At 39.0% G+C, this 25,157-nt stretch overlaps 1 protein-coding gene across 8 annotated transcripts in view; it reads right to left on the bottom strand.

Annotated features, from left to right (window-relative positions):
- The window catches only part of diaph2 (diaphanous-related formin 2), a 378,860-nt gene that overhangs the window by 162,605 nt on the left and 191,098 nt on the right, over positions 1-25,157 (bottom strand). For all 8 annotated transcript variants that reach the window (XM_085428909.1, XM_085428893.1, XM_085428885.1 and 5 more), the window contains 2 exons: positions 5,025-5,126; positions 261-355 (listed from right to left, as the gene is read on the bottom strand). In XM_085428909.1, the coding sequence (XP_085285035.1) occupies positions 261-355; positions 5,025-5,126 (197 nt within the window). The remainder of the gene's footprint in view (positions 1-260; positions 356-5,024; positions 5,127-25,157) is intronic.

The raw sequence follows: 25,157 nt of genomic DNA on the forward strand, positions 1-25,157 counted from the left end.
GGTGGAGTTGAGGAGACTTTGCCAAGCCTTCACCTTCTCCATCCATTGTAATAGGATAAAGGGTGGGTCTCTATGGTCCACATGAAAATGAGACGACTGACTTGTGCAAAAAAAAAAAAAAAAAGAGACCACACCAGGTCTCCACACACACAAAGTTCACACATTTTTTAGAAACTGCAAAGTAACAGAGAAGGGTAAAAAAGAAAGGAAAAATGGGGGGAAGGGGGGTACTTACGCACCACACTGAGTATCAGTCTTACCTGGATGAGTGATTCACTCAGTCTCTCCTCGTCTACCTGGAGCACAATGTCCCGGATCTCTTCATAAGGCAGGCGGAACGAGCCCAAGAAAATTGCTGTTGTGATGTAGACAGAAAAGAGTCATTTCCTCTCCCTTTTTTATTAGACTGCAGGCTTCAAAGAAACATTTCAGCACAAAATGACCACAGACCTAACTTTCCACTTGGAAAAACTAATGCATTTTAAGCCTTTCGACTGGATAGTCTGTGTCACAAAAGCTGGACAGGAAAGAAAAATCAAGATTTAACAACAACACGTAAAAGAGTGACAGGTAATAATAACAATACTAATAATGAGAATATTTTTAATTAGCTGTAGGAGTGTTTGTGTCATGTGAACAGCTACATGCTTTTGTAAGGGTGGATACAAAGGTGCCCAGTGAATTTGCCTCAGGGCAAAGCCTCATGGCTGTTTCACACTCCAGGTGGGGTGGCTACATTGAAAAGTGGAGCTGATGGTGTATCCAGGTGGAAGTCACACATGGAGGCTTGGTAATGAGTTGGAGGAGAGTCACTCAACAGCTGCTTAACTACTGAAGCACTGGGACCTGATGTCTGTATGTGACGTGCAACAGAGAAGGAGTGCGTCCTTTTTTCAGCTCTTCATAGTCTACTGCTACTTAATATACAGAGTATTTACTGCGTTTAAGTCAGTCAAAGCATAACACGCCGTTGCTATCACTTTGATTTACGATATAGTGTTGTAGAGCTTTAGTCCCATAACATCTAGCATCATTTTCTGGTTTCACTACATAATATACCTACCTTTCCTCAGCTCAACATTTTTTGTCATATAAAGCACATTGTCTTTGCTTTGTATTGCCTCTTCAATAGACCTACAGCTGGATATTCAGTACTGAGTTCTCTTAAGAGTCGCCCTTCATAGGTCATATGTATTGGATACTAGGACACATTGGAGATTCAAAGTGAGGGAAACGTAGATGGGAAGGCAAAAAAAAAAAGTTCCAGGCGGAAAATCCAACATTTGGTGCTATCAGCTTGCACCTGGTTCTTATTTCCTGTGATGGTGTAGGTGTAGGTGTGTTGATGAGATTCAGCAGCACAATGCCGTTTTGGTGCACAATTTAGCAGAAAATTGCACCTGCACATTCCCCCATGAGGATTAGTATGTATGTGTTTTTCCAGGTGCACTGAGGTGTATTTTTCATTTTAGTTTGTATACAAAGGAGCTTTGCATTACTGCATTACTGATACGGGAATCAAACATCTGATTCTTATGTTCCATTTTCTGTACTGTTGAAAAGGGATAGAAAGCGATACTATAAGTGATACTACATCTATAGAGATACAACAGCAAATGTAGTAGACCACGCAATGTACGGTTTATGGCATAGCTGCTCTAAATGAATAGCATTGGTAATTATCAAAATCATTTTATGTTTCTGTAACGGTTAATCCGCCAGCATGTGGAAGCACTTTAATCGACATGACATTTTTAATGCTGTGATATAATTACTGTTGTTATCCATGAATTTTCAAATGTACTGTTTTTCAAAAAAATATAAAAAAGGGAAATACACATCATTATTTTTTTATTAAGGCGTCAAATTGAAGTTATTTATTTTCCTGAAAAGAAAAAAATAGTTTGAATAGTTGAACGTTATGCTCGATGAATTAATTTGAGCAATATAAACATGAATTCTGTTTGTCTAATAAGTAACAATATGATTTTTAGCTTTAAACTCATTTTTGACAGATTTTTTAAATATCTGTGTTTTCTTGGTTTTTATGAAAGGTGGTCTAATAAATTTATTAAGTATCGTAGCTCTATGCTGAGTTTTTTTCAGTCCTTTTTCTCTTTCAGGAAATACAAGAACGCAGGGTTTGTATCTCCTCTCACAACACTCTCTCACTGAGGCAGACCCCACCTCTAAGTGTCCCTCTGGACTTAAATCTCTCAACTCTCTTCTCCAGCAAGAATAGAGACAAAGTGCACATGAAGATGTTAAAATTGCATGTATAGTAAAAAAAAAGTAGTGAATATAGCACACCAGACTCTGACAAAACCTAAATATCTCCAATGGAAGTGAAAACAGGTGGCATGCTGCCCTGCAAGTTTACTTTCTGAAATGCGTTGGAATTCTGTTTGTGCATTAATTCTTTTTGTGGAAACAATTGGTTTTCAATGGTTTCTAGTTCTAAGCAGAATTGCAGGAACTCTTCACTGAGAAACCAGTTGGTACATATATCATCCCGTTTTAATACATGAATTCTTAAACATTATATATAAAATATATATTTTTTATATTTTTTTATATTTTAATATTTTCTTGCCCGTGTAATCCAGCTTTATTTGCTAATTTTAAATTAAGTATACATTTTATGTCGGTTTTCCATTTATTAATTCTCTTTATACAGCTGCTACATTGTGCACAAGCTGTGTTAAAAAAAAAAAAAACAGCGGCAGAGAAAAGTGATAAAAGAGAGAAAAGCATTGTGCCGAGTACTTTTTTGTTCCAGTTGGGGAAGTATATTGAGTAGGAGATTTACTACTCTTGAAGCACCTGACATACTGAATAAGATTAAAATTCATATGAACTGTAGTACATTGTCTTGACAAGCTACTGTAATTATTATTAGTAAGCTAACTAAGTGTAAGCCTTATTTTTAAAAATCTGTTTACGTTGCCTTTATGAGTTTATTAAATTCAGTTTCAGGCCAGCATATTCTCTGTAATAAACTCTCTTTTCCAAAGATGAGTGATTTCTCGATCAGATAGATTTATATAAAGCACTTTGAGTGCTCAGAAGAGTAGAAAAGCGCTATATAAGAACCAGTCCATTTACCATTTACCTTTTTTTTTTATTATTTTGTTGTTTCAGCAACATTAAATCTAAAAACTGTAGTTTTGAATTAAAATATATATTCATGAACATTTTTTTGTATCGAAAAAATACCGAACCGTGACACCAAAGTATCGAACCGAACCGTGAATTTTGTGTATCGTTGCACCCCTAATATATATATATATATATATATATCCATCTAAGGCTAAATACCGGCACAAGACCGATAGATGACAAGTACTGTAAGGAAAAGTTGAAAAGAACTTTGAAGAGAGAGTATATACATATATACATATATATATATATAGTTTAAGATTTTAGGGCTACACTATGTCAAAGCTTCTATACATTAACTTCAACCCCCCCAAAAAATGTCTATGCAACACCATTTAAGTCTTAAGACCATTATTGCAAGGTGTGATGTATACATTCAGTACAATAGCAGGCCACTGTAATGAACAATTTTCTTAAACATTAAGTAGTAATTTAACTTTGGTCAACTTCTCTCTTGTATTTAAAATATTTGCAATATGAAATGTTAAAGAACATATGTTAGTTTTTCATTGAAATTTGAATTTACTAGCTTTCAGCTTTTCATGATTCTTAAACAAGGTTCATATGTACATTCAAATAATCAAAAAGTTAATTTCTCTAATTTGGGCTGACCCTAAAGTCAAAAGCCAACATTAAGCTTAATATAAGTTCAAATGATCAGACTTTGGTACGCATGATTGCTATACCACAATACATAACATGGTATTTACATTACAACTACCTACATATCTCAGTCACCGGACCTTCAAAACTACTAAACATCAAAACTGTAAAGGGAACTCAGAGGCACGCACAGAATATGATCTATGATGCTGTAGTATGTGTCAACGCGGCTCAGGAGAGCTGCATAACTAAATACAACAACATGCTTCCAACCCATTTCCTTCCTGAAGGTGAGGTTTTCTACACTCTTATTTTTGCCTCCTGTCAAATTCAAAGCCCATCTGCTTGTTATATAATAAAAGATGGCAGTGACACCTATCATATCAACATTGTCACAGCCCATACAAGGATGCAATGACGTGCAATGACAGAATCATACAAATGCAGCAAACAGGCTTCTGTGTTTCAAACTTGTGCTCAATATTTAGCAAATTTAAGTAATTTATCACATCTCTATTTATGGAATATGTCATCACTTGTTTACAATTCTCACCCTTTCTGCTTAAATAACAACAGTGTAAAAGACACATGTAAACAAATGAGTGGACTGCAATCTAAACATTAATCCATTTTTTAACCACTTGTATTTCATCATGGGACTGGAGCCTATTTTGAGAGTTATGGGGCAAAAGGCAGGAGACACTCTAGATTGATTGCTGGTCATACAATTCATTCACACTCACACCTACGGCCCGACACACATGTCTCGGAGTACCTAGAGAGAGCCTACACAAGCAAGCACCAACTGACTGGCATAATCTTAACATGTGACATTCATATTTGTTGAGGTGTTATGATCTATATTGTCACTCTGAGCTATATTATACCAAATCTTTCAGACAGGCAGATATGCTAACAAGCACACACACTATTTAAGAAGAAGGAGTAGGAGTTCTGTCTGTTTTTTCTAGATCATTTGCATGTTAACTGAAGAGCAAAATAAGAAGAAGCCTGGAAGGTGACTTAATACACCTGTACTAGGTAAACAGGCTACTCGCGGCCACAAGTGATTTTAAACACCTACATGTAATTTCAGTATTCAGTTCTAACAAAAATGTGCTTTACAAATCAAAAGGCTTGGACGCAAATAAAACACTACATACCAATTAAAAAAACTCAACAAAACACCATCCTTACTGAGGAAGAACATTCAGTTATGGTTATGGTTCATTTCTGTAGGACAAATAACTGCATCTACTTACAAAGATTCTGTGCAGTCTTGGCATCCAAGATACGAAGCTCTTTTGCCTTTTTCTTAAATTGTGGCACTTTTTCTTCATTTTCATCCTTCAGGTCTTTTCTTGCTGCAAGAAAAAAAAAAGAAATATTACATACGTAGATATATAGATACATAACATAAGAAATACTCATTTTGGGGACAAGAGCATACTATTAAGCTCAATTTTGAAGCTAACTGCAATCACCATTATATAAAAGCAAGAATTGAATGACATTAAACAACATTTTTCCACCATTTCTCAAAACATAGAAAAACAATTAATTTACATACATTAGAATCTCAATGCATATTAAAAGTAAGCGTACAGGACAACATGCGTTAGATGCCAACAGATGGCATAAACCAATTAAAAACCATTGCTTCAGTACCCGGAAAGTAGTATTTTGGTCCTGCATCTTTTTTCTCTAGACAAAAGGCAAAAGCAAATCAGCTACTGCTGAAACATTTGGCAGGTAATCTAACTGATCAGCCTGTGATGTATTCTACACTTAATGTGAAAACCTAAAATAAATGACTGAATATATACGAAACAGTCACACCGATTCTAAATGTGTTACATTAAATAAATAAACCTTCAATAGGTAAAAATGTTCACAAATGTGCATGGTTTTGCCATTTTATACACATAAGCAGCAATACATGGAAACTCTACAGTGGAACTGATTTGAATGCATTGCTTTCTGCAGTCCTTAACATACAGTGGGGCAAAAAAGTATTTAGTCAGCCACCGATTGTGCAAGTTCCCCCACTTAAAATGATGACAGAGGTCAGTAATTTGCACCACAGGTACACTTCAACTGTGAGAGACAGAATGTGAAAAAAAAATCCATGAATCCACATGGTAGGATTTGTAAAGAATTTATTCGTAAATCAGGGTGGAAAATAAGTATTTGGTCAATAACAAAAATACAACTCAATACTTTGTAACATAACCTTTGTTGGCAATAACAGAGGTCAAACGTTTACTATAGGTCTTTACCAGGTTTGCACACACAGTAGCTGGTATTTTGGCCCATTCCTCCATGCAGATCTTCTCGAGAGCAGTGATGTTTTGGGGCTGTCGCCGAGCAACACGGACTTTCAACTCCCGCCACAGATTTTCTATGGGGTTGAGGTCTGGAGACTGGCTAGGCCACTCCAGGACTTTCAAATGCTTCTTACGGAGCCACTCCTTTGTTGCCCGGGCGGTGTGTTTTGGATCATTGTCATGTTGGAAGACCCAGCCTCGTTTCATCTTCAAAGTTCTCACTGATGGAAGGTGGTTTTGGCTCAAAATCTCACGATACATGGCCCCATTCATTCTGTCCTTAACACGGATCAGTCGTCCTGTCCCCTTGGCAGACAAACAGCCCCATAGCATGATGTTTCCACCCCCATGCTTCACAGTAGGTATGGTGTTCTTGGGATGCAACTCAGTATTCTTCTTCCTCCAAACACGACGAGTTGAGTTTATACCAAAAAGTTCTACTTTGGTTTCATCTGACCACATGACATTCTCCCAATCCTCTGCTGTATCATCCATGTGCTCTCTGGCAAACTTCAGACGGGCCTGGACATGCACTGGCTTCAGCAGCGGAACACGTCTGGCACTGCGGGATTAGATTCGCTGCCGTTGTAGTGTGTTACTGATGGTGACCTTTGTTACTTTGGTCCCAGCTCTCTGCAGGTCATTCACCAGGTCCCCCCGTGTGGTTCTGGGATCTTTGCTCACCGTTCTCATGATCATTTTGACCCCACGGGATGAGATCTTGCATGGAGCCCCAGATCGAGGGAGATTATCAGTGGTCTTGTATGTCTTCCATTTTCTGATGATTGCTCCCACAGTTGATTTTTTTCACACCAAGCTGCTTGCCTATTGTAGATTCACTCTTCCCAGTCTGGTGCAGGTCTACAATACTTTTCCTGGTGTCCTTCGAAAGCTCTTTGGTCTTGGCCATGGCGGAGTTTGGAGTCTGACTGTTTGAGGCTGTGGACAGGTGTCTTTTATACAGATGATGAGTTCAAACAGGTGCCATTCATACAGGTAACGAGTGGGGGACAGAAAAGCTTCTTACAGAAGACGTTACAGGTCTGTGAGAGCCAGAGATTTTCCATGTTTGAGGTGACCAAATACTTATTTTCCACCCTAATTTACGAATAAATTCTTTACAAATCCTACCATGTGGATTCATGGATTTTTTTTTCACATTCTGTCTCTCACAGTTGAAGTGTACCTCTGGTGCAAATTACTGACCTCTGTCATCATTTTAAGTGGGGGAACTTGCACAATCGGTGGCTGACTAAATACTTTTTTGCCCCACTGTATGTCATATAAGGTTGGTGATAGGCAGAACTGATTGATGTTAGCAACCTTAAACATAAAAGTGGAACTACATAATAGGCAATATAATCATCTGCAGCATCAGAGGAAAGTCTTGCAGACAACTTTCCTATCTTCATTTGCATGTGCCAACACTTTTGTCATTGTGACAGTGGGTAGATGGTTGATAAGCACCGCTCCTTCCCTTAGGCCCTGCCTGTTAACTTCCTAGAGCCAGGAAGATAATTGTGTTAGCCCCCACAAATCCCAAAAAATAGTATTAAGTCTGTGACTGAACACAATAGACGAATTTGTCTAAGAATGACGAGACCCTATGTTTTCATAATGGACAGATTATTGAGTCTGCACACTGGGGAAACACCACAATAACAGTACTGCAGTAACACCCAATTTGTCTAAAAACATGAGCCTGCAGGGGACAGAATCATTCACATGCTACTCCTTTTTTCTACTTTGTTTGGCAAACTAAACTCTTTAAATGTCATGATGAATTATTTTTATGAATTTATCACCTGCTGGACTTTAAATGCTCAGATGTGTTTCAGAAAGAAGAAATCTGCTCATGATCAAAGCATTTTAACCTCCTGGGACCTGCGTCCACATATGTGGACATCACATTTTGGGTTATTTAGACTAAAATACTCAATTTTGCTCTACAAGGGCCTGAGATCCACTTACGAGGACATTATGCTGCTACTGTTCTATCAACATTTTAAATGAATATCCTCATTTGTGGCTCTGATTTTTCTTAAAAACAAAAATAAGATAAAAAGAAAAAATCTGGTAATTCTTTGTTTTTACATTCATCGGGCCCCAATATGCCCAAATATCAAAGAGAAATTAAAAATGCTGCCGTGGAAGAGTTCGGGCCTTAGGAGGTTAATGTTTGTCTCAACTATGTTATTGAAGCTGGGGAAAAATAGCATAACGGTAGACAGCACTATCACAATTATCAAATGTCCAAAAAGTCCAAAATAATAAGACCAGTACCTAATAACTTAGTTGGCTGTGAGATTTCACAGAGAATTTGCTAATACTGAACGTAATTCTACTTTATTCATACAAAACAAGCCTCTGTGGTGGAATTCAGGTGCACTGTCAGACAAAATCTGTTAAACTGTAATTACAGTACAGGAGAGACTTCAGAATAAAAATGCAGCAACATGAGAAAGAAGATTCCTTAGATCCTTCGCTCTCCCCCAGTGGTTTATGAGAGGCAGCACACTTTGTTGCTAATCATCACAACTGCTCAGTTTAAGCCCAAGGTGGGAGTCTCCCAGGAAATCTAGAACAAACAATCTGCTCCCTCAGCGCAGGCTTGCATATTTGAAGAAAGACTCAAAGAAGCAACATCTCCTGGGCAGCCAGAAGAAGGAATGCTAAAGGCACCTGCCTAACTCAAGTGCTTTCAAGGATGCACATGACATTTGGGATGCAGTTGTTTACTACTGGTAAAACGCTGTACCTATAATACAAATGCTACACAAAGTATTATGGTTTGATTTTCTGTCAAAATAATAGCGTGATCCTTCAGGAGGCTGTAGGACACAGCACTTTAACTTGCAATATAATACACGAGTGTGCACATGCCAACAGAAAGGGTGAGACGTGGGACTTGAGAATTCATAAATGCATTTAGGAAGAGGATGTTAGCCAATTCATTAGTGGCTGTGTTTTAAGTGTTTTACACAAGGCACAACCCTCATACATACTTGCAGTTAAGTTAATGTCATAAGAGAAAATCCCACTTTATTTCAATATTTTAATGGATAGTGTTTTAGTTTAATCTTTGCCAGGAAGGTACCTTTATTAACAATTACAAGTAATTAGGAAGAACGCAATAGCACTACTGAAAAAGCCAAAAGTAATAAATGACTGTTCTACAAAGTAATTAAATAATGAAATTATTTTTATTTTACTGTACTACTGTACACTGTGTACTAGTAACTAAAAATAATTACTAATATCTATCTATCTCTCTCTCTTATGTCATGCCAGAACGTCTGAATTCCTCAAAGAAAACAGACGCAAAAAAAAATATTAATGAGTTAAAAAACAACAAATCCAATATACAGTGCAGGGCCAGTAACCAACAAAGAAATCATCCTTCATTTCCTATGTGGCACGAACAAAGGATCTGAGGAGGAGGAAATAAATAAATAAATGAAAATACGAGGAAACAATGCCCCATAGACAGAGAGCAAACTGAGCCATGAGGAGGCTGCTTTTTGGCACCAAAGTGTTCTTTTCAACCTCCACATTTTCCACACGGCCTCTTGAATCTCTCATTTCAGTACCTCAAATTCTCAACAAGGAGATCCCGGCCATTTTGGTCAGTGCCTTAGCTGTCTTTACCCTAGTCCCAAGGGCCTTGTGCTATATCGAATTTAAACATAAAAACAGTGCCCTCTATAATATGAAACAGTAGGGCTGGGCGATATGACCCAAAATTCATATCTCGATATTTTTTAGCTGGATGGCGATATAAGATATATATCTCGATTTTTTTTTTTAAGCCATAAAGTAAGAACAAAAAGAGAGTTCTTAGTTAAAGCTGTGTCCCAGATGTCACACAGGCACTTTTATTAACATACAGCACAGATGTACATGAAAAATTACTCAAAATTAAATTATGAGAATTCATTAAATAATAATGCTCCATAAATAAAAGAAAACAAGGTTGTTTTTGTGCTAAACAAAGAGCTCACAATTGTGCAGTCAAAATGTAAACTAAAAGACGCTGAGCGTAATAACAAAGACAGACAGATTTCACAGCTGCTCTGTTCCCAAGTTTTACTGTGTGACTGATAGCCTGGAGTTTGAAATCCGCTTCATAACCACGTCTCTTACAGGTGCCATTTATGGTCCTTATACACACACAATACGGTAATATTACGTTGATGCACAGTACGTAGCTTACCAAAGTCGTACTCAAACATTTTTGACAGATTGCTGAGCGCCGTGTTCCACATAAAATCGGTTCGCGGCCACCAAGCACAACCAGAATTCATACATAAGGCGCGCTATCAACTTTTGAGAGAATGAAAGGATTTTAGGGTTAGCGCTGTTAGCTCGTTAGCATGTTTAGCTCGTTAGCACGTTGACGCCGTCCAGCCCCACGCATGGGGCGATGCGCAGTAACTCGTTAACGGAGATTTGCCGTGTCCGTCTTGTCGCTGCCTGCACGTGAAGCGATGGGGGAGGAGGGGGAGTTGTCTTCAGTGAAGGCGAGGCGGAGTAACGTTGCGTAGAGACAAAAGTGGACGAAAGAGAGGCAAACTTGCGGCTCCACAACTATAATTATAACGTAACATAGACTATATCGATATAAAGGATATTGTCACATCTTATATCTCGTATAAAAATATATCGATATGTTTTAAAAACTCGATATATTGCCCAGCTCTATGAAACAGGCATATTTTTTTTTTCTAAAACCATCTATACGGCTCAGAGCTCTCCCACTGGGCACTGAGTAGTGGCATCACTAGGCTGATTTCTGCAACAGCATTTGCTGGCTGACTCAATTATGCCACATGTCACATGTTTCCTCTGGGCACTGCATGTGGACTGATGGGCCCTGGAGGGCTTGCACACATTCAAGCTGCCACACTAGTTGGAGTCCCAGGTGTGTGGGGAGGATGACTATAGGTGGCATATAACCAGATGGTTGGCCGCAACAATAAAGAAGTTCTGTACATGTGTTCAAAACACAGGAGCTGTCAGATAGTTACTAAATATTCCAAACTCCACATGGCTTGAGACAAAGTTACATTTTGACAAAAGTTTTACTTTTTATTTCCACCAAAATCCAACTTTGGGAATGTGTGTGACTCCTTTTCTGCCAAGAAAGCTTAACCTGCATAACTGTGTAGGGCCACAGCAGCTGATCAAACCCTGTGTCAATATTTAGACGTGTTTTATTACTTGCCCAGTGGCTAAAATTTAATACTTTCACAACAATGACATCTTTCATGCACACAGTTATATTTGTTAATGGAATCTTTCAAGCAATCATGCAGAGAAGCACCATTTGTGGCGGGAACAATGTTGGAGGTTTCTTGGCAGCTTGTTGGTTCCCTCGCTTCTGTGTACAATGGAGTCCTATCACATAGATGCATTATTTCTGTGTCAGGCAGTCAGATGAACACGTAGTGATAACAGAATTCTAATTAAAAGCTAATATAATCATGTAATTATTGCTATTTGGTAAAATTGGGCGATGGTCTGGGTGAGGAATACATTTTTCATCGAGAGTACTCAGTTCATGAAAGAAGGAAGAAACGTTTATTGAAATTTGCACCCTACTGTACTATCTAAAGCTCAACTTTCAGGAAGCTTATTCTTGGGCCGTATTCTTCTCCAAGGCAAACAACAGGGTCAAATGCTTTTGACATGACATGGGTTGTGTAAGTTTAGTATGGAAAATGTACCAGTGAAAAGTAATTTTAATTCACATGGATTTGTTGTTACATCTTAACTTGCAAGGCTGAAAAGATTTGAGAAGACTGTCGGGGAGGAAATGTTTTGAAATCATGTTTAAACAAAACACATGGAAATTCTGCTGGCGCCAGCAGAACCACATGAAGAGAATCCTCTGGTGACTGTAATTGTAACACATTACATTAACTGAGGGGGAGTTAAAGCTTGCTCCATGCCAAAAGGAGTCACCAAATTGATAGAGGTTTTAACGAACAAAATACGTGAATGTTTGAGCAGGGAAAAAAACGACTTGGCCTATTAAAGATGACTTGGCTTCCATGTTAAGCCTTCTCTGTGGGCCTTGGACTGAGGTATACCCTTGGGAAACTCTGTGATAACAAGAGTTCTCCAACACTTGGATATCCAGTCTGTTTGCTGGCCCAGAAACACTATCCTGGGTGCCTTCCATGCAATATCTCCCTCAAGACGTCCATAAAACCCAGGGCATTACAAAGCTAAACACTACCACATGTTCACTTCCGGACACAGACCATCCGGCTGAGCCCCAGCACCAGTCACCAGAAAATAAGCGGGCCTTGAAAAGAAATAACAGAAAACTGCAGATGACAGGTCTTCGACAAACATATTTAAAGGCAAAAGAACACAGAGTGGAACAGGCAATGTGGAGTCTGGTCCTCTACAAAGCAATTTATTCCTTCAAATGTGCAAACTGCCTGCAAACATGTGCCCTGTCCTCCATCTCAGGGACTCACACTGAGGATTGAGCTACTGGAGAGCTGCCAGTTTGTCTAAAGGAGATGCATTCTGAGGAAAAGTCACTGGCCTCAGTCACAGAAAAAACAATTCCACAGAGGCGTGGTGTGTACACAGATCGCGAAGTAGCCAGCAAATTCCTTTCATGTTCAGCATCTCTGTTTAAAACAATCACTCTGTAAAACATGTTGGTGGGGTGAATGGCATGGATACAGTGAAGGTAGCACCAATTCATGCTTGCTGTCTTATCAATTGTGGAGTAAATTATAATGAGTAGGAGCCCAGTTAAATGTCGTATGAGAGGGTAAAGACTTTTCAGCGTCTAATTAGAGAAAACAGAAAAAAAAAACAGAGCACACACTCAAGAATTAAACTTAACATATGACCAATGAAATCCATGACTAAGTTTCTCTAATACACAAAGGCTCACAGATGTCTCACTCTCAAAGCCAAAGTCAAACCACTGTGTGAATACCAACCCCCCCGAGTACACACTTTTGGACCATGAAAACGCCAAAAAAGCCCCATCCCCCCCCCCATTCAAACTCAGCCTTGTTAAAACAGAATACTCACACTGCGATTAACACGTGACATTTGCATGAATATACATCTTTACTCTTTTTTATTAGACCAATTGTTCCCTGTGGATTGGGAAAACCAGATCTCTTAGCAACAAGAGAACAAATTCAAGCACCTTTTTCCTTTGCTAGGTTCTAACCTTGACATAACTAAAACGTTGAAGATGATTTTATTTTAGAAAGACTCTTCAGCTCAAGGTTAGCCATGAGAATGAAGCTGCAGTTGGGTGGGAGAGAGAGATGTAGATGTAGCTCTCAACCATGCAATCATCATCATGCCTAATGATAACAGGGAGAGGGGGAAGTGGCTAATAATGATTATGATGATGGTAACTGTGGATAGGGTGTTAAATATTAGTGTGAGCACACCACTGTGTCAAAACACACTTCCAGAAAATATGTATGCGCACCCTGAGTCATAAATGACGATATGAGTTTTCAAGCTCACAATAGTTCTCTCGAGTTACCGGCTCTACTATCTGAAAGCATCTGGTTCTGATTATCCGAGATGTCTAAATAAAAGGTGGGTGTACAGAATGCAGGATGAGTCCTGCAGAGTGACGCTTTGACCTATGACCAGTGATGTTTTCAGTATGCAGGGAGAGGCTAAGCCCACGGTGGAAGGTATGCAGCTGGGCCTGGAGCAGAGCCCAGGGAGAAAAACACCTCCTCTTCCAATTGAGACAAGACAGATCTCCCTTAGTGCCCTGGACTTTGCAAATGGTGTATATTTCCCATAAAAATTGTAAGTTTTTGTCAGTTAAAGCAGGAATAACAAGATTATACATCTTTATATATAATTACATACTTAACTGGTAGTGTACTATTGTTGTAATTTGGGGGTATATCTAGGATCTATTTAAGAGTACAAAAGATGTTATGAATCCAGAGACAGATGGTGTCAGTTTGATTTACCTAAACTCTTATCCAAACTGGAAGCATCCACATAGTTTAGCACAGTCAATAATTCATCTAATATACTGAGGATATTTATGCAGGGAGGAGAAATGATGGTGCCGTTCAAAACACACAGTAAAACATTACCATCAACTACATACAATTTAAAAACAAAACAAAACAAAAACAACAACAAACCCTGAGAAAAAGAATCAGTAACTCTGAGCACCGTTAATCACCTGGGGCTTGGTGTCGCCTTTTAACACGTGTAGTTAATCTGCACACATCTACAAATGACTATTGGCCTCTCTCACAGGCAGGGGAGTGTGGGAAGGCTCCAACTCTTTCTCTTAAATTGGTCATGGAGACATGCTCCTGGGGGCAGTGAATGGATTGAGCCTGACATCCAATCAGTTCTGAGAAACCTTTCTCTGGTTATGCCAAAGCACTTTGTTGTGACCCAACACGCTTGGGCGCTGGTGGGAAGGCACTAGCTGATGGTCCAAATGACTGCACCTGCCGTCTCTTTAAGACCCTGTCACGCAGTCAAAACTTTAGCATTCAGGAGACGACGCTGAAGCTCAGCTTGTATGACTATGAGGGGGACGAAGAATAGAGATTTGAAACTAAGTCTGTTCCTTGGACAACTGGTAGGATTACTGATGTCCCTGTGGTCTCTATTACCTCCACCAGTTCAATGCTGCACTGGACCAAGCCCAGCGAGTACACTTAAAGAAGCTGAAATAGTTGGAGATTTTAGGACGTGCACCTGTACTGCTGGTCACTTTTAAAAGGAATACAAGGAAAGATGTTTGTGGGCTGTCTCACTGGAGGCTACAAGACAATACGGATGTCAGTTTTACTTGTGGGCCTTCAGAGAGACTCTTAAAAAGCAAAAGCAGCAGAAAAAAGCCGTAGCTAAACCAATGACTGTCATATTCACATGTAGGATTTAATGTGTTTACTGTAGAGGTATAAAATGAAATGTGGTTTATCATCAAATGTCAATAAATAAATAAAATCTTGAGTCTTTCTGAATACTCAAATTGCAGTTTAGGCACTCCATTTAGGGTCTCATCTTTGAAATTAAATGCATTCCTCTAGCACAAAGACTAATTGTGCTTTTTAAGTTACTACTTTTTTGTTTGTTTCTTTGTTTTCTGGGATTTCTACTGTCTAATAGAGAAAAACACTGCTTGGGTTGTGTGCGCAGTGACTGTCCTACTTTCTGAGTATATTCGACAGGGTTGCATTTTGTACATTTGTCAGCTGACAGAACATAATCTGTCTTTTTTTTCTCTTTATAAAGCAGTTATTCTTTCCCCTTTCTCTCTCTCTCTCATGGGTACCCCAGTTCTTTTCTTTTTGTGATTGCTTGTTCATTATTTCAGGATGAAAATAGGATGCTCAACAAAGAAGAAAAAGAAGTGTTTTATTTTCATTTGCATTTTGTCTCAGGGCATTTGGCATCTTTATTGTAAACTGCATTTTTACTGCATTTGCGTGTGCTTTTGCTTAGGTTGTGACACTATGAATATATCCATCCATCTGCGCCCTATCAGGCAAGCGGCAGAGTACACTGTGGACAAATGCACTGCAGTGCTAACACAAAGAGACAGACAACCAGTCACACTTGCTTCCACACCTACACCCAATGTTTCAAATTACCAGTTGACCTAACAAGCATGTCTTTGGACTGTGGGAGTAAACTAGAGTGTCTGGAGAAAACTCACACTGATACAGGGAGAACATGCAAGCGTCTACCCCAACAGGATCCAGCTGACCATGAGGTTTATACCAAAACACTTCCTGTCGTGAAATGGCAAGAAATACCCTTGTGCTACCACCACGCCACAATAGATATATCTTCTTTTCAAGTCCTCAGATCAAGATGCAACTTGTAAAAAGTCTATAGCATTTAGACTAATGGCTAAAAAGTTATGACAGATCAGCTTATGCAACTGTAAGCTCTATTTGTAACCACTACTGCTTAAAAACTCAAACTTACAGGCAACATATGTCTAAACAAAATGGTAAGAAGACTGGTGTATGAACGGTTGTCAAACAAGGAAAAGATGTCCATGCTTATGTTTTATTTTTAAGAAATGCGCTCAAGTATTATCTCTTCTTCTTGTGAAGGTTAACCGATAGGTTGATCCAATTTGTCTACTGAGGCGTGAAAGGACTTAAGAAATACTTCACATTTCTGTGCTGGAAAATGTCAAGGTTTGCAGAGAGATGAGGACAAGAGGAGGGGGAAATGACTTTTTCTTTTCCTGGCAGCTTGACTTCACACTTGTTAACAGCAATAGGTTTATCCTTGGCAATCAGCACAGGGATAGGAAAATACAGTGTGATTGTAAGATCCCTATTACTTAAAGGACAGCTGGTTATGCGGTTGCCACTAATGTATATGTGTTCCCCCTTCCATACGTGCATAAAAACACAAAAGCGTTTCTCAAAGCTACATGTTTACAGTTTCAATCCTGTCACTATCTGATGGCTATTCTTCACACAGCTGCAGAATAGCATGTTGTGGGAATGTGAAGGAGTGAACGCAGACGTACCCTGATTAAAGATGCGCCACGCAGCATCTGAGAATTGAGGTAAATCGAGGCAAAGAGAACATGAGTGTAAAGAGAGGCGCTCAGTCGTGAACTACATTAAACTCCCAAAACCACAGCTGCTGAGCTCCTCACCTGCCTCGAGGTTTACAAGGATCATTTCTCTTTCTCCTCTTTTCTCCTTCCGCTCTATTATATTTATATTTCTAATACTTTATATTTCCGTAGCTTGTTTCTTTGATTCATCTGATGTCTCCTCTTACTTGCTAACACCGAATGATGACCATTGTGTTATGATTGCATCCAGCTACACTTATTTTATTTTCAGCACTAGATTTTATAGTGTGTGTTGTTTCCCTACAGTATTAATCCTTGAATAAGAACAACTATCATGCTGCTGCTTTTTTTTTTATATCTGTTTCAGACTTTTAAATATAGTACTGGGTTGAGATTCACCTAATTACACATGGAGTAATAACACGTGCAAAATGAGAAACAACCAGGTAACATATAAGATACCAGGAGAGTCAAAATGAAAAATGTGAGCAATCTGGATATTGCTGTTTTTGGTACTCGGAAAGCCTGCGTTGTAACATGCTTACACACAAACAAAGATTGTATGGCCTTGTGGTACATTCTGTTAGTAAAATCACTCCATGCTGCTGGCCACTAAAGGATCCATAAGAGACCTAAAAAGCATAATTGTGAGGAGCAACTAAAAACACCCTGGAGCAACAGGAGAGTTTAATGACTGAGTATTGAGAGCTGATCTGTAAATATGCACATGTAAAATGGACACCTTTATATATAATTGAAAAGTTCCTTATTATAATTTTGTGCCATCAAAAGCTGATAACCTGTAATTATTTGGCTAGTATGAAGGCCTTGACATTGCATGTTATGCAGTGCAGATAATCATATCCAACCTTTGTTTAGCGAGAAAGGATAAAAACAGGTTAGTCAGGCTTAATGAGTGATAATAACAGATTTGGCTTTGCCCTGTAGGAAAAAGTAAGAATTTAGAGCCCCAATGCAAAGCTGGCTTTTGTCTGTGGCACTCCACATCTGATGACTACAGTTGGGTGATTGTAACCGGATTCTGCAGTAGAATTAGGGCTATTGTTGCAGGGGCACAAACTCTTTAAGTGCCTCTTATTGGTCTGATTATGATGTGTTTGAGTCCTGCTGCTACCTTGCAGCCTGGATGACTCAGATGGGATTCTGTATTGACCTGTTAGCAGTAAAAAGGCTGCTGAAGCACCAAGCAAGTCACTAAGTGTAGATTTCCTTGTATAGTGAAGTGTATGAGCAAATGGAGGAAACTAATAAAGACCATGCTTTTGACCTCGAGTTTTAGTAGTTGCCCTTACCTTCAGTTCACAATCAACCTCTATCTTTGTAGGAGGCAATCTATATCAGCACACTCCACTAAAGACTAGAGATGGACCGATCCGATATTACGTATCGGTATCGGTCCGATACTGACCTAAATTACTGGATCGGATATCGGAGAAAAATAAAAAATGTAATCCGATCCATTAAATATCACGAAAGCACCTCACAAAACTTGCAACACGCCGTAACTCACCTCAGAACGTTAGCACGTCAGAGCAGTATGCATCACGTGATAGAGCGGCTGTGGCATGCGGGACCTGTAAGCTGTAGTGCCTCTTCACCTCACTGTGCAATACCTTTTGTGCAATACTTTTGTAAATAGTCAACGGTGCAATAGACTCAATACTTGAAATGTGCAATTCACTTGTATTTTTATTTTTATTCCTATTTATTCTATTTATCCCCTTCGTATATTTTATTTATATTGTCTCTGTATTTATATATATGTGTGTGTGTATAACTCTGTCTGTAACTTCTGTCGGTGCTGTGCTTTTTTGGAAATCGAATTTCCCAGAGGAACCCACCCGAGGGATTAATAAAGTTCTATCTTATCTTATCTCTTATCTTATCTCTGTCGGTGGTCTGGATAGCATGTGGAGCTTCGCTAGCAACCCGGCATTTCATCTCCGACAAAGTTATCCCCGAGAGAAGTAAAGCAAGTGTGTAAGTCCATCTCTGAATGTTTGTAAAGCATTCCTGCGTTAAGCTTACCAAACGATAATATGGAGCGACTGCCTCTTCTCGCTGCTACTTCAATCATGAAACTGCTTAATGATCAGCTGATCGGCTTTTCTGTCGCGAGACCGTGTCTCTTGTTTGCTTTTGGCCCACTTTGCACCAGAAAGAGGAAACCAGCGGCTGAACAACAGCAGCACGTTTAAGCTTGATCAGCTGTTGTTAGAATGTATTTAATATTACTTTCTACACCAGGATCTTTTTCTACAGCTGACGGCTGGTAACTGTGCAGGGGCGGATCTAGCAAAGTTTAGCCAGGGGGGCCGATAGGGCATTAACAGGGAAAAGGGGGCACAAAGACATACTTTTCTTTCTTATTCTCATTTAAAATGTCTAGCTTTTAATAAATAATTATCTGACACCCAAAGTTTTAATTTGATGCAAAATGAATAGAAGTCAATTACTGTATATAGTAACTATTAAGTCTAATATACCCTAGTAAGCTATAGTACTTTTTCCTTTGGGAAGGTACCATCTGTGCAGTCTGCAATTTTGTTGAAGAAAGATGTTGAATCTATTTAATATTTCCTGAAAAATAATTGATTTCTGTGCATTTTTTTTCACACTGCATCAAATTAAGGTTGATTACGTCGATTAAGCATCATGAGGTGGCGCGTGAGGGGTGGTTCCCTATTTTTTATTTATTTATTTTTGTTGTTGCTGGGAGTTGGAACCCTATTAGTTAGGTTGCTTAATATTTACGCTAAGTACTCTTTAAAATACCAGAATAGGGAGGATGGTGTAGGTTTAAGTTTATTAGATTGATCAGTATTGCTGAACTATGAAACATTTTTTTTGCATACAGGTATAACAGAATAGCTTTAGTGTAGTTGTTGTTTTAAACTTGAGTATGAACTTATACAAAATGCAGCAAGATATTTAAAAAACAGTTTTGTTGATTAAAAAACACTATATCGGATTCATATCGGCAGATATCCAAATTTATGATATCGGTATTGGTATCGGACATAAAAAAGTGGTATCGTGCCATCTCTACTAAAGACTAATAAAACTGAAATAATTCAAGTCCGTACACATTCACTATTTTGATACACCTGAAGTTGCTGTAACATAATGCTCTAAATTATGAATTGCATGAATGCAATTAGTGAAGCTAATAAAATTAGTCATGCCAAAGAAGAGGTAATGTATAACACACCAATTATCACTTTGATGATATCTTCTGAACTACTTTCTTCACACAAGTTAATAATAATAATAATAATAATAATAATAATAATAATGGATTGCATTTTTATAGCGCTTTACATTTCCACTATTCATTCACTCTCACATTCACACACTGGTGGAGGCAGCTACAGTTGTAGCCACAGCTGCCCTGGGGCAGACTGACAGAAGCGAGGCTGCCATATCGCGCCATCGGCCCCTCTGGTGAAGGGGACACAACGACCGAGACTGTCCGAGCCGGGGCTCGAACCGGCAACCTTCCGATTACAAGACGAACTGCCAACTCTTTGAGCCACGATCGCCCCTTTAGTATGTTAGTTAGTATGAGTCTATGTTAAAACTCCTTCTGTGAGGCGGTAACAACCTTCGACGCAAAAAAAATTAAAAATGTCCACATAAAAGAACATGCACCTAAATAGCTGCATCTGGAATACGCGATCAAAAAACAAAAGATTAATGCAAAGTGTTTCACAACAACATGCATTGTCCTTACTAGCCTTAAACAACAGCAGGTTGTGTGAGTACCAGATGTTTATCTCCAGCCAAGTGACAGCTGTCAGGTATATTTTGTGAATGTTTCGATTTCCCTCTGAAATATTAAAGCATAAGCGCATACAAGTCAAAGAAAAATTGTTGGATCTTGCCAAGACATATCATAGAAGCAAAAAAAAAAAAATAATCACAATGACATTTCTCCAGCTGCAAAGAAGACAGATCTGGGTTGAAATGAAAGAAAAGGTCAGCAATACACATTCATACAGATGCTACACTAATACACATAATCTGTTTATTCCATTGTGCAACTTATGAATGCTTAATATGCTGTGCATAACGTATCGTATTCAGCATTCGGTACGCTGCAAAATATGAAACATTTGAAAGCACAATATCAAACTTCAAACCACACACTAGCACACTGTCACTGTATAACAAGGGAAAGCTGCAGGGCAACTGCACATACGGCACAGTACAATACAGTTTTTTCGACCTCCAAATAAATGATATTTCTACATTTCATGTGCTTTTAAGATACCACTCTGGTGAAACCACAGTAAAAAACTAAATACTGCCATTACGGCTTTAAAAGGCAGGGTTTGTGGTGCTTTGACATGTAAGTACATCGCTTAAGCAATTTGCTGCTCTGAACGGTTATTGCTGTCATTCACTAAGCAGCCTCTGAACTGTTGGGCTCCACCTGAGAAATGCGTCCACGTGAATCAACATGTACTGTAGCAAAATATGTACAGATGATTACTTCACGACACTGAGTGGTGTGACTGCTATGCGTTATAGTGTGCTCTCGGGAATGATACAGTCATTTAAAAGCCAGTCTGAAATAACATGACAGAAATCAGAGACTTTTCTAAAGTCAGACAGACAAAAGAATGAACATTTTTAGAATTTGAAAGTATTACTGATCAAGACTCATGTGAAGTAAAAGTGCACCGCGACTAAATTCCCATTTTTTATTCCTTTTCTGCTTCCAACCATATCGCTTGATTCACACAGATCCTTGTAGGAGTGCTGGGACTGGAGAGAAGTAGAGGTTCACAGAATCAACAGCAACGGATAAATCCTCTATTGAAGGTGGAGAAATATTCATCTAGAAAGGGGATATACAGAAGACTCATGCCAGCCATGTAACCCATGGAATTCAGAGTTGTCTGCCTACGACTATAGATGGACAGATAGATATTTTCCAGCATCTCACTTTTCATTCCCCACTACCTTCGAATTGCTCTATAGACATACTTTTGATTTATAGATCTACCAATGGTAGAGCTGTAATATATGGATAAATGAATGACTAAGGTGCATAAATTATACTAACTTTGCATTAATTCAGATATTTGCTGGATTCGGTATCTAATTTTTCCAAATACCTTTACTTCAAAAAAAAAAAAACAACACACACACACACACATATATATATTAGATTAGATTAGATTAGATTAGATTAGATAGAACTTTATTAATCCCTCGGGTGGGTTCCTCTGGGAAATTCGATTTCCAAAAAAGCACAGCACCGACAGAAGTTACAGAGTTACAGAATATTATATATATATATATATATATATATATATATATATAATACACACACACACACACACACACATATATATATATATAAATACAGAGACAATATAAATAAAATATACAAAGGGGATAAATAGAATAAATAGGAATAAAAATAAAAATACAAGTGAATTGCACATTTCAAGTATTGAGTCTATTGCACCGTTGACTATTTACAAAAGTATTGCACAAAAGGTATTGCACAGTGAGGTGAAGAGGCACTACAGCTTAGTTGTTCCCCCCTCCTTTGTCCTCCTGTTTCCCCTCCCTCTCCCCTCCAGAGAGGAGTTAAACAGTCTGATGGCGTGTGGGACAAAGGAGTTTTTAAGTCTGTTAGTTCTTGTCTTTGGGAGAAGCAACCTGTCACTGAACAGACTCTTCTGGTTGTTAATGGCCGTGTGCAGAGGATGTCTGGCATTGTCCATAATGTCCATCAGTTTCTTTAATGTCCTTTTCTCTGCCACTGTCACCAGAGTGTCCAGCTTCATGCCGACCACAGAGCTAGCCCTCCTGATCAGTTTCTCCAGCCTGGATGAGTCCTTCTTTGCTGTGCTGCTCCCCCAGCACACCACAGCATAGAAAAGTACTCCAGCAACCATATATAAATAAATGGCATTCCTTCATTTTAGGATGAATCCAGAGGACAGTTCCAATTCTGCAGTCTGAAAAATTTATAATCCTCTTTCATAAGAACTTCAAACAAGAACACAGAAAATGAATCTGCAACACCTCCAAGTTGCACATGCATTTCAGGCTCAGATAACTGCAGCAACCAGTTATCTGCAGCCTATTTCAGACAACCAGGCGGCAGCATGTGTTTTTGCAACTTATGACTTCCCATACCACCCACAATCAGCACCGTCCTCCAGGACTTCAAACACCTCCTCTGTTCTCCAAACCCTCCGGTCCCTACTGTCTCGGGGGAACCAAGCACCTGGCCCGGCAGTTTCATATTCCTCTCAGCTGTGCCTCCACAGCATTGCACTAGGCTTGATATGCTCGCATATTAAGTACTATATTGGCATTCTATTTCTCCAGTAGTTTCTATTTAACTTTCAAAGTAGGCCACCAGTGAAGGACAGAACACCTTTTCTGCCTACCAATTTCATCAGATGCGGGATGAAATGTCCCCATGTTTATAGCCTTTGCCTGTGCATGTGTCTGTGTGAGTGTGTCAAAGTTGCAGAACAAATTAAAAAAAATACATATACAATGTGTTTATGCCATCATCATGATACATGCCATCCTTATTTAATAGGCTAGTATCCCACGCGTTTTAATTAGGCTCATTTTTAAAGCAAAGCATAAGCAGCATCCCACTTTCACCTGTTCTCCCTTAAATAATGGCAGCACCTTACTCTTCCTCTCTTGCACACTGTCTCCCAGCCTCATTCATTCTGTCCATCCTCTTCCTCTGTTGTAGGTAGCTGTCTTCTTATCAGAGCTGGGAGCTCACAGAGTATTCCCATTGGCCATTGATGGGCCCCTGCCTTATGGGACTCCCCAGATTTAAAGGCAGCCCACACTGGCTTCATTTCCCAGGAGAACAAAGTGTATAGTGGAAGGTAGTGGATACATTACATGTACCCCATTCCCTTCACTTACAAACACAGTCTACAGTAATGGCAGACCATCTTGAATGTAGCCAGTAAATTGCCATTCCTTTCAACTTTATTTGCAGTGCGTGTTTTAGAGCAACAACCAACCACAGATGTCTAACTATAAAGGCTAGAATGAATGCAATTCAGAAATTCTAGACAATTTTTAAACAAAAATAGTCATCATTTCACAAAAATAACAAAAACATGCCACCAGATTTTTTTAATCTCTATTTAGACCAATGTTAGTTAAACACAAAAACATATGCGCACGTGTCCTGGTGTTTAATGCTGATTAATCTCTCTCTTGAGTATCTTCATTTAAAACAAATGCTGTGTATTACTTGTTGCTTAAAGGGTGGGACAATCATAAAATGACAAAACACGCAGCACTGGAGTCTGGGCAGGAATTCAACAGGAATATGTGTTGGCTGTATATCTCATATGCCGGATGAAGTAATTGTCAGCAGTTAACTCTGAATTTACCATCTGCCTGTTGCTGTAAGCTGGACTGGAACGTAGGGCTGGGCCATATTATACCGTTCACGGTAATACCGGTATAATGTTAGGCAACGATAGGAAAATGAAATATCGCGATAGAATGGGAGTAAAACGCGCATGCGCAGTGCCTTTGTTTACATACGCACATGGCCGATTGTTGAGTGAAACAGATGAACCAGAATTGGTTTGTAAAAATGGTGCAACTTCCGTGATGTGGAACTGGTTTGGTGTTTGTCCGTCAGATACACAACAAAGCACATTTTTTTGCAGAACATGCAAGCGGCCGTTGTTATTGTCGTATTTGTCGGACTAAGATGCTCTTAAATCTGGGAGTAATCTGGGTCCTAAACTCCGTATGTTTCAGGTCAAACAACACTGCAGCATCACTTAGAGTTAAAAACTGTCTAAATTCTTTCATCTTTAATAAAACGATCAGCATTGCTGCTTTACCAGGTGTAACTATAAAGTTTAACTTCCAGGCATCCATGAAAACAAAAGTTATTACATTTAACGGAGTTAGAAGTTAGCAGGAAGCTAGCGGAAGTTAGCTCGCTAGTTTCGCTAGTTACCTAAGCATGATATTGCATGTTCTGACTGAGAGATTTCTAAAAATCAAACGTACACCTCTGCTATCACTTCCAACATAAATGAAGACAGGAAACTAAACAGCAGTGATGTTTGTAGGGTTACTGAAGTTGGGCTAGCTGGTATATAATGATGTGCTACGTGATCGCTAGCGACACAGCTATGTTAGCATAACATAAACAGTGAAGCTGGAGGACGAACACTAACACTTTTCCACTTATAAAAGTTAACGTGAAGGTTCTTCATGGTTAGAGACAAATGCAATCGCATGGCAGGATGCTGTAAACGGACCAAACTTCAGTCAGGAGAACAACTGAGATAATCCATCCACAATACGAGGTTAGTCATTAATATACTGCAACAACATGGGAATAGAGCAGCTGCCAGAGAATTCAACATTAATGAATCAATGTTACAGAAGTGGAGGAAGCAAGAAGAATGAGTTTAATAAAGTTTGATTTA

The sequence above is a fragment of the Rhamphochromis longiceps genome, linkage group LG2 (assembly GCF_057381845.1).
Source record: "Rhamphochromis longiceps isolate RC_006_pf linkage group LG2, R_longiceps_female_GT1.1, whole genome shotgun sequence".
NCBI classification, from domain to species: domain Eukaryota; kingdom Metazoa; phylum Chordata; class Actinopteri; order Cichliformes; family Cichlidae; genus Rhamphochromis; species Rhamphochromis longiceps.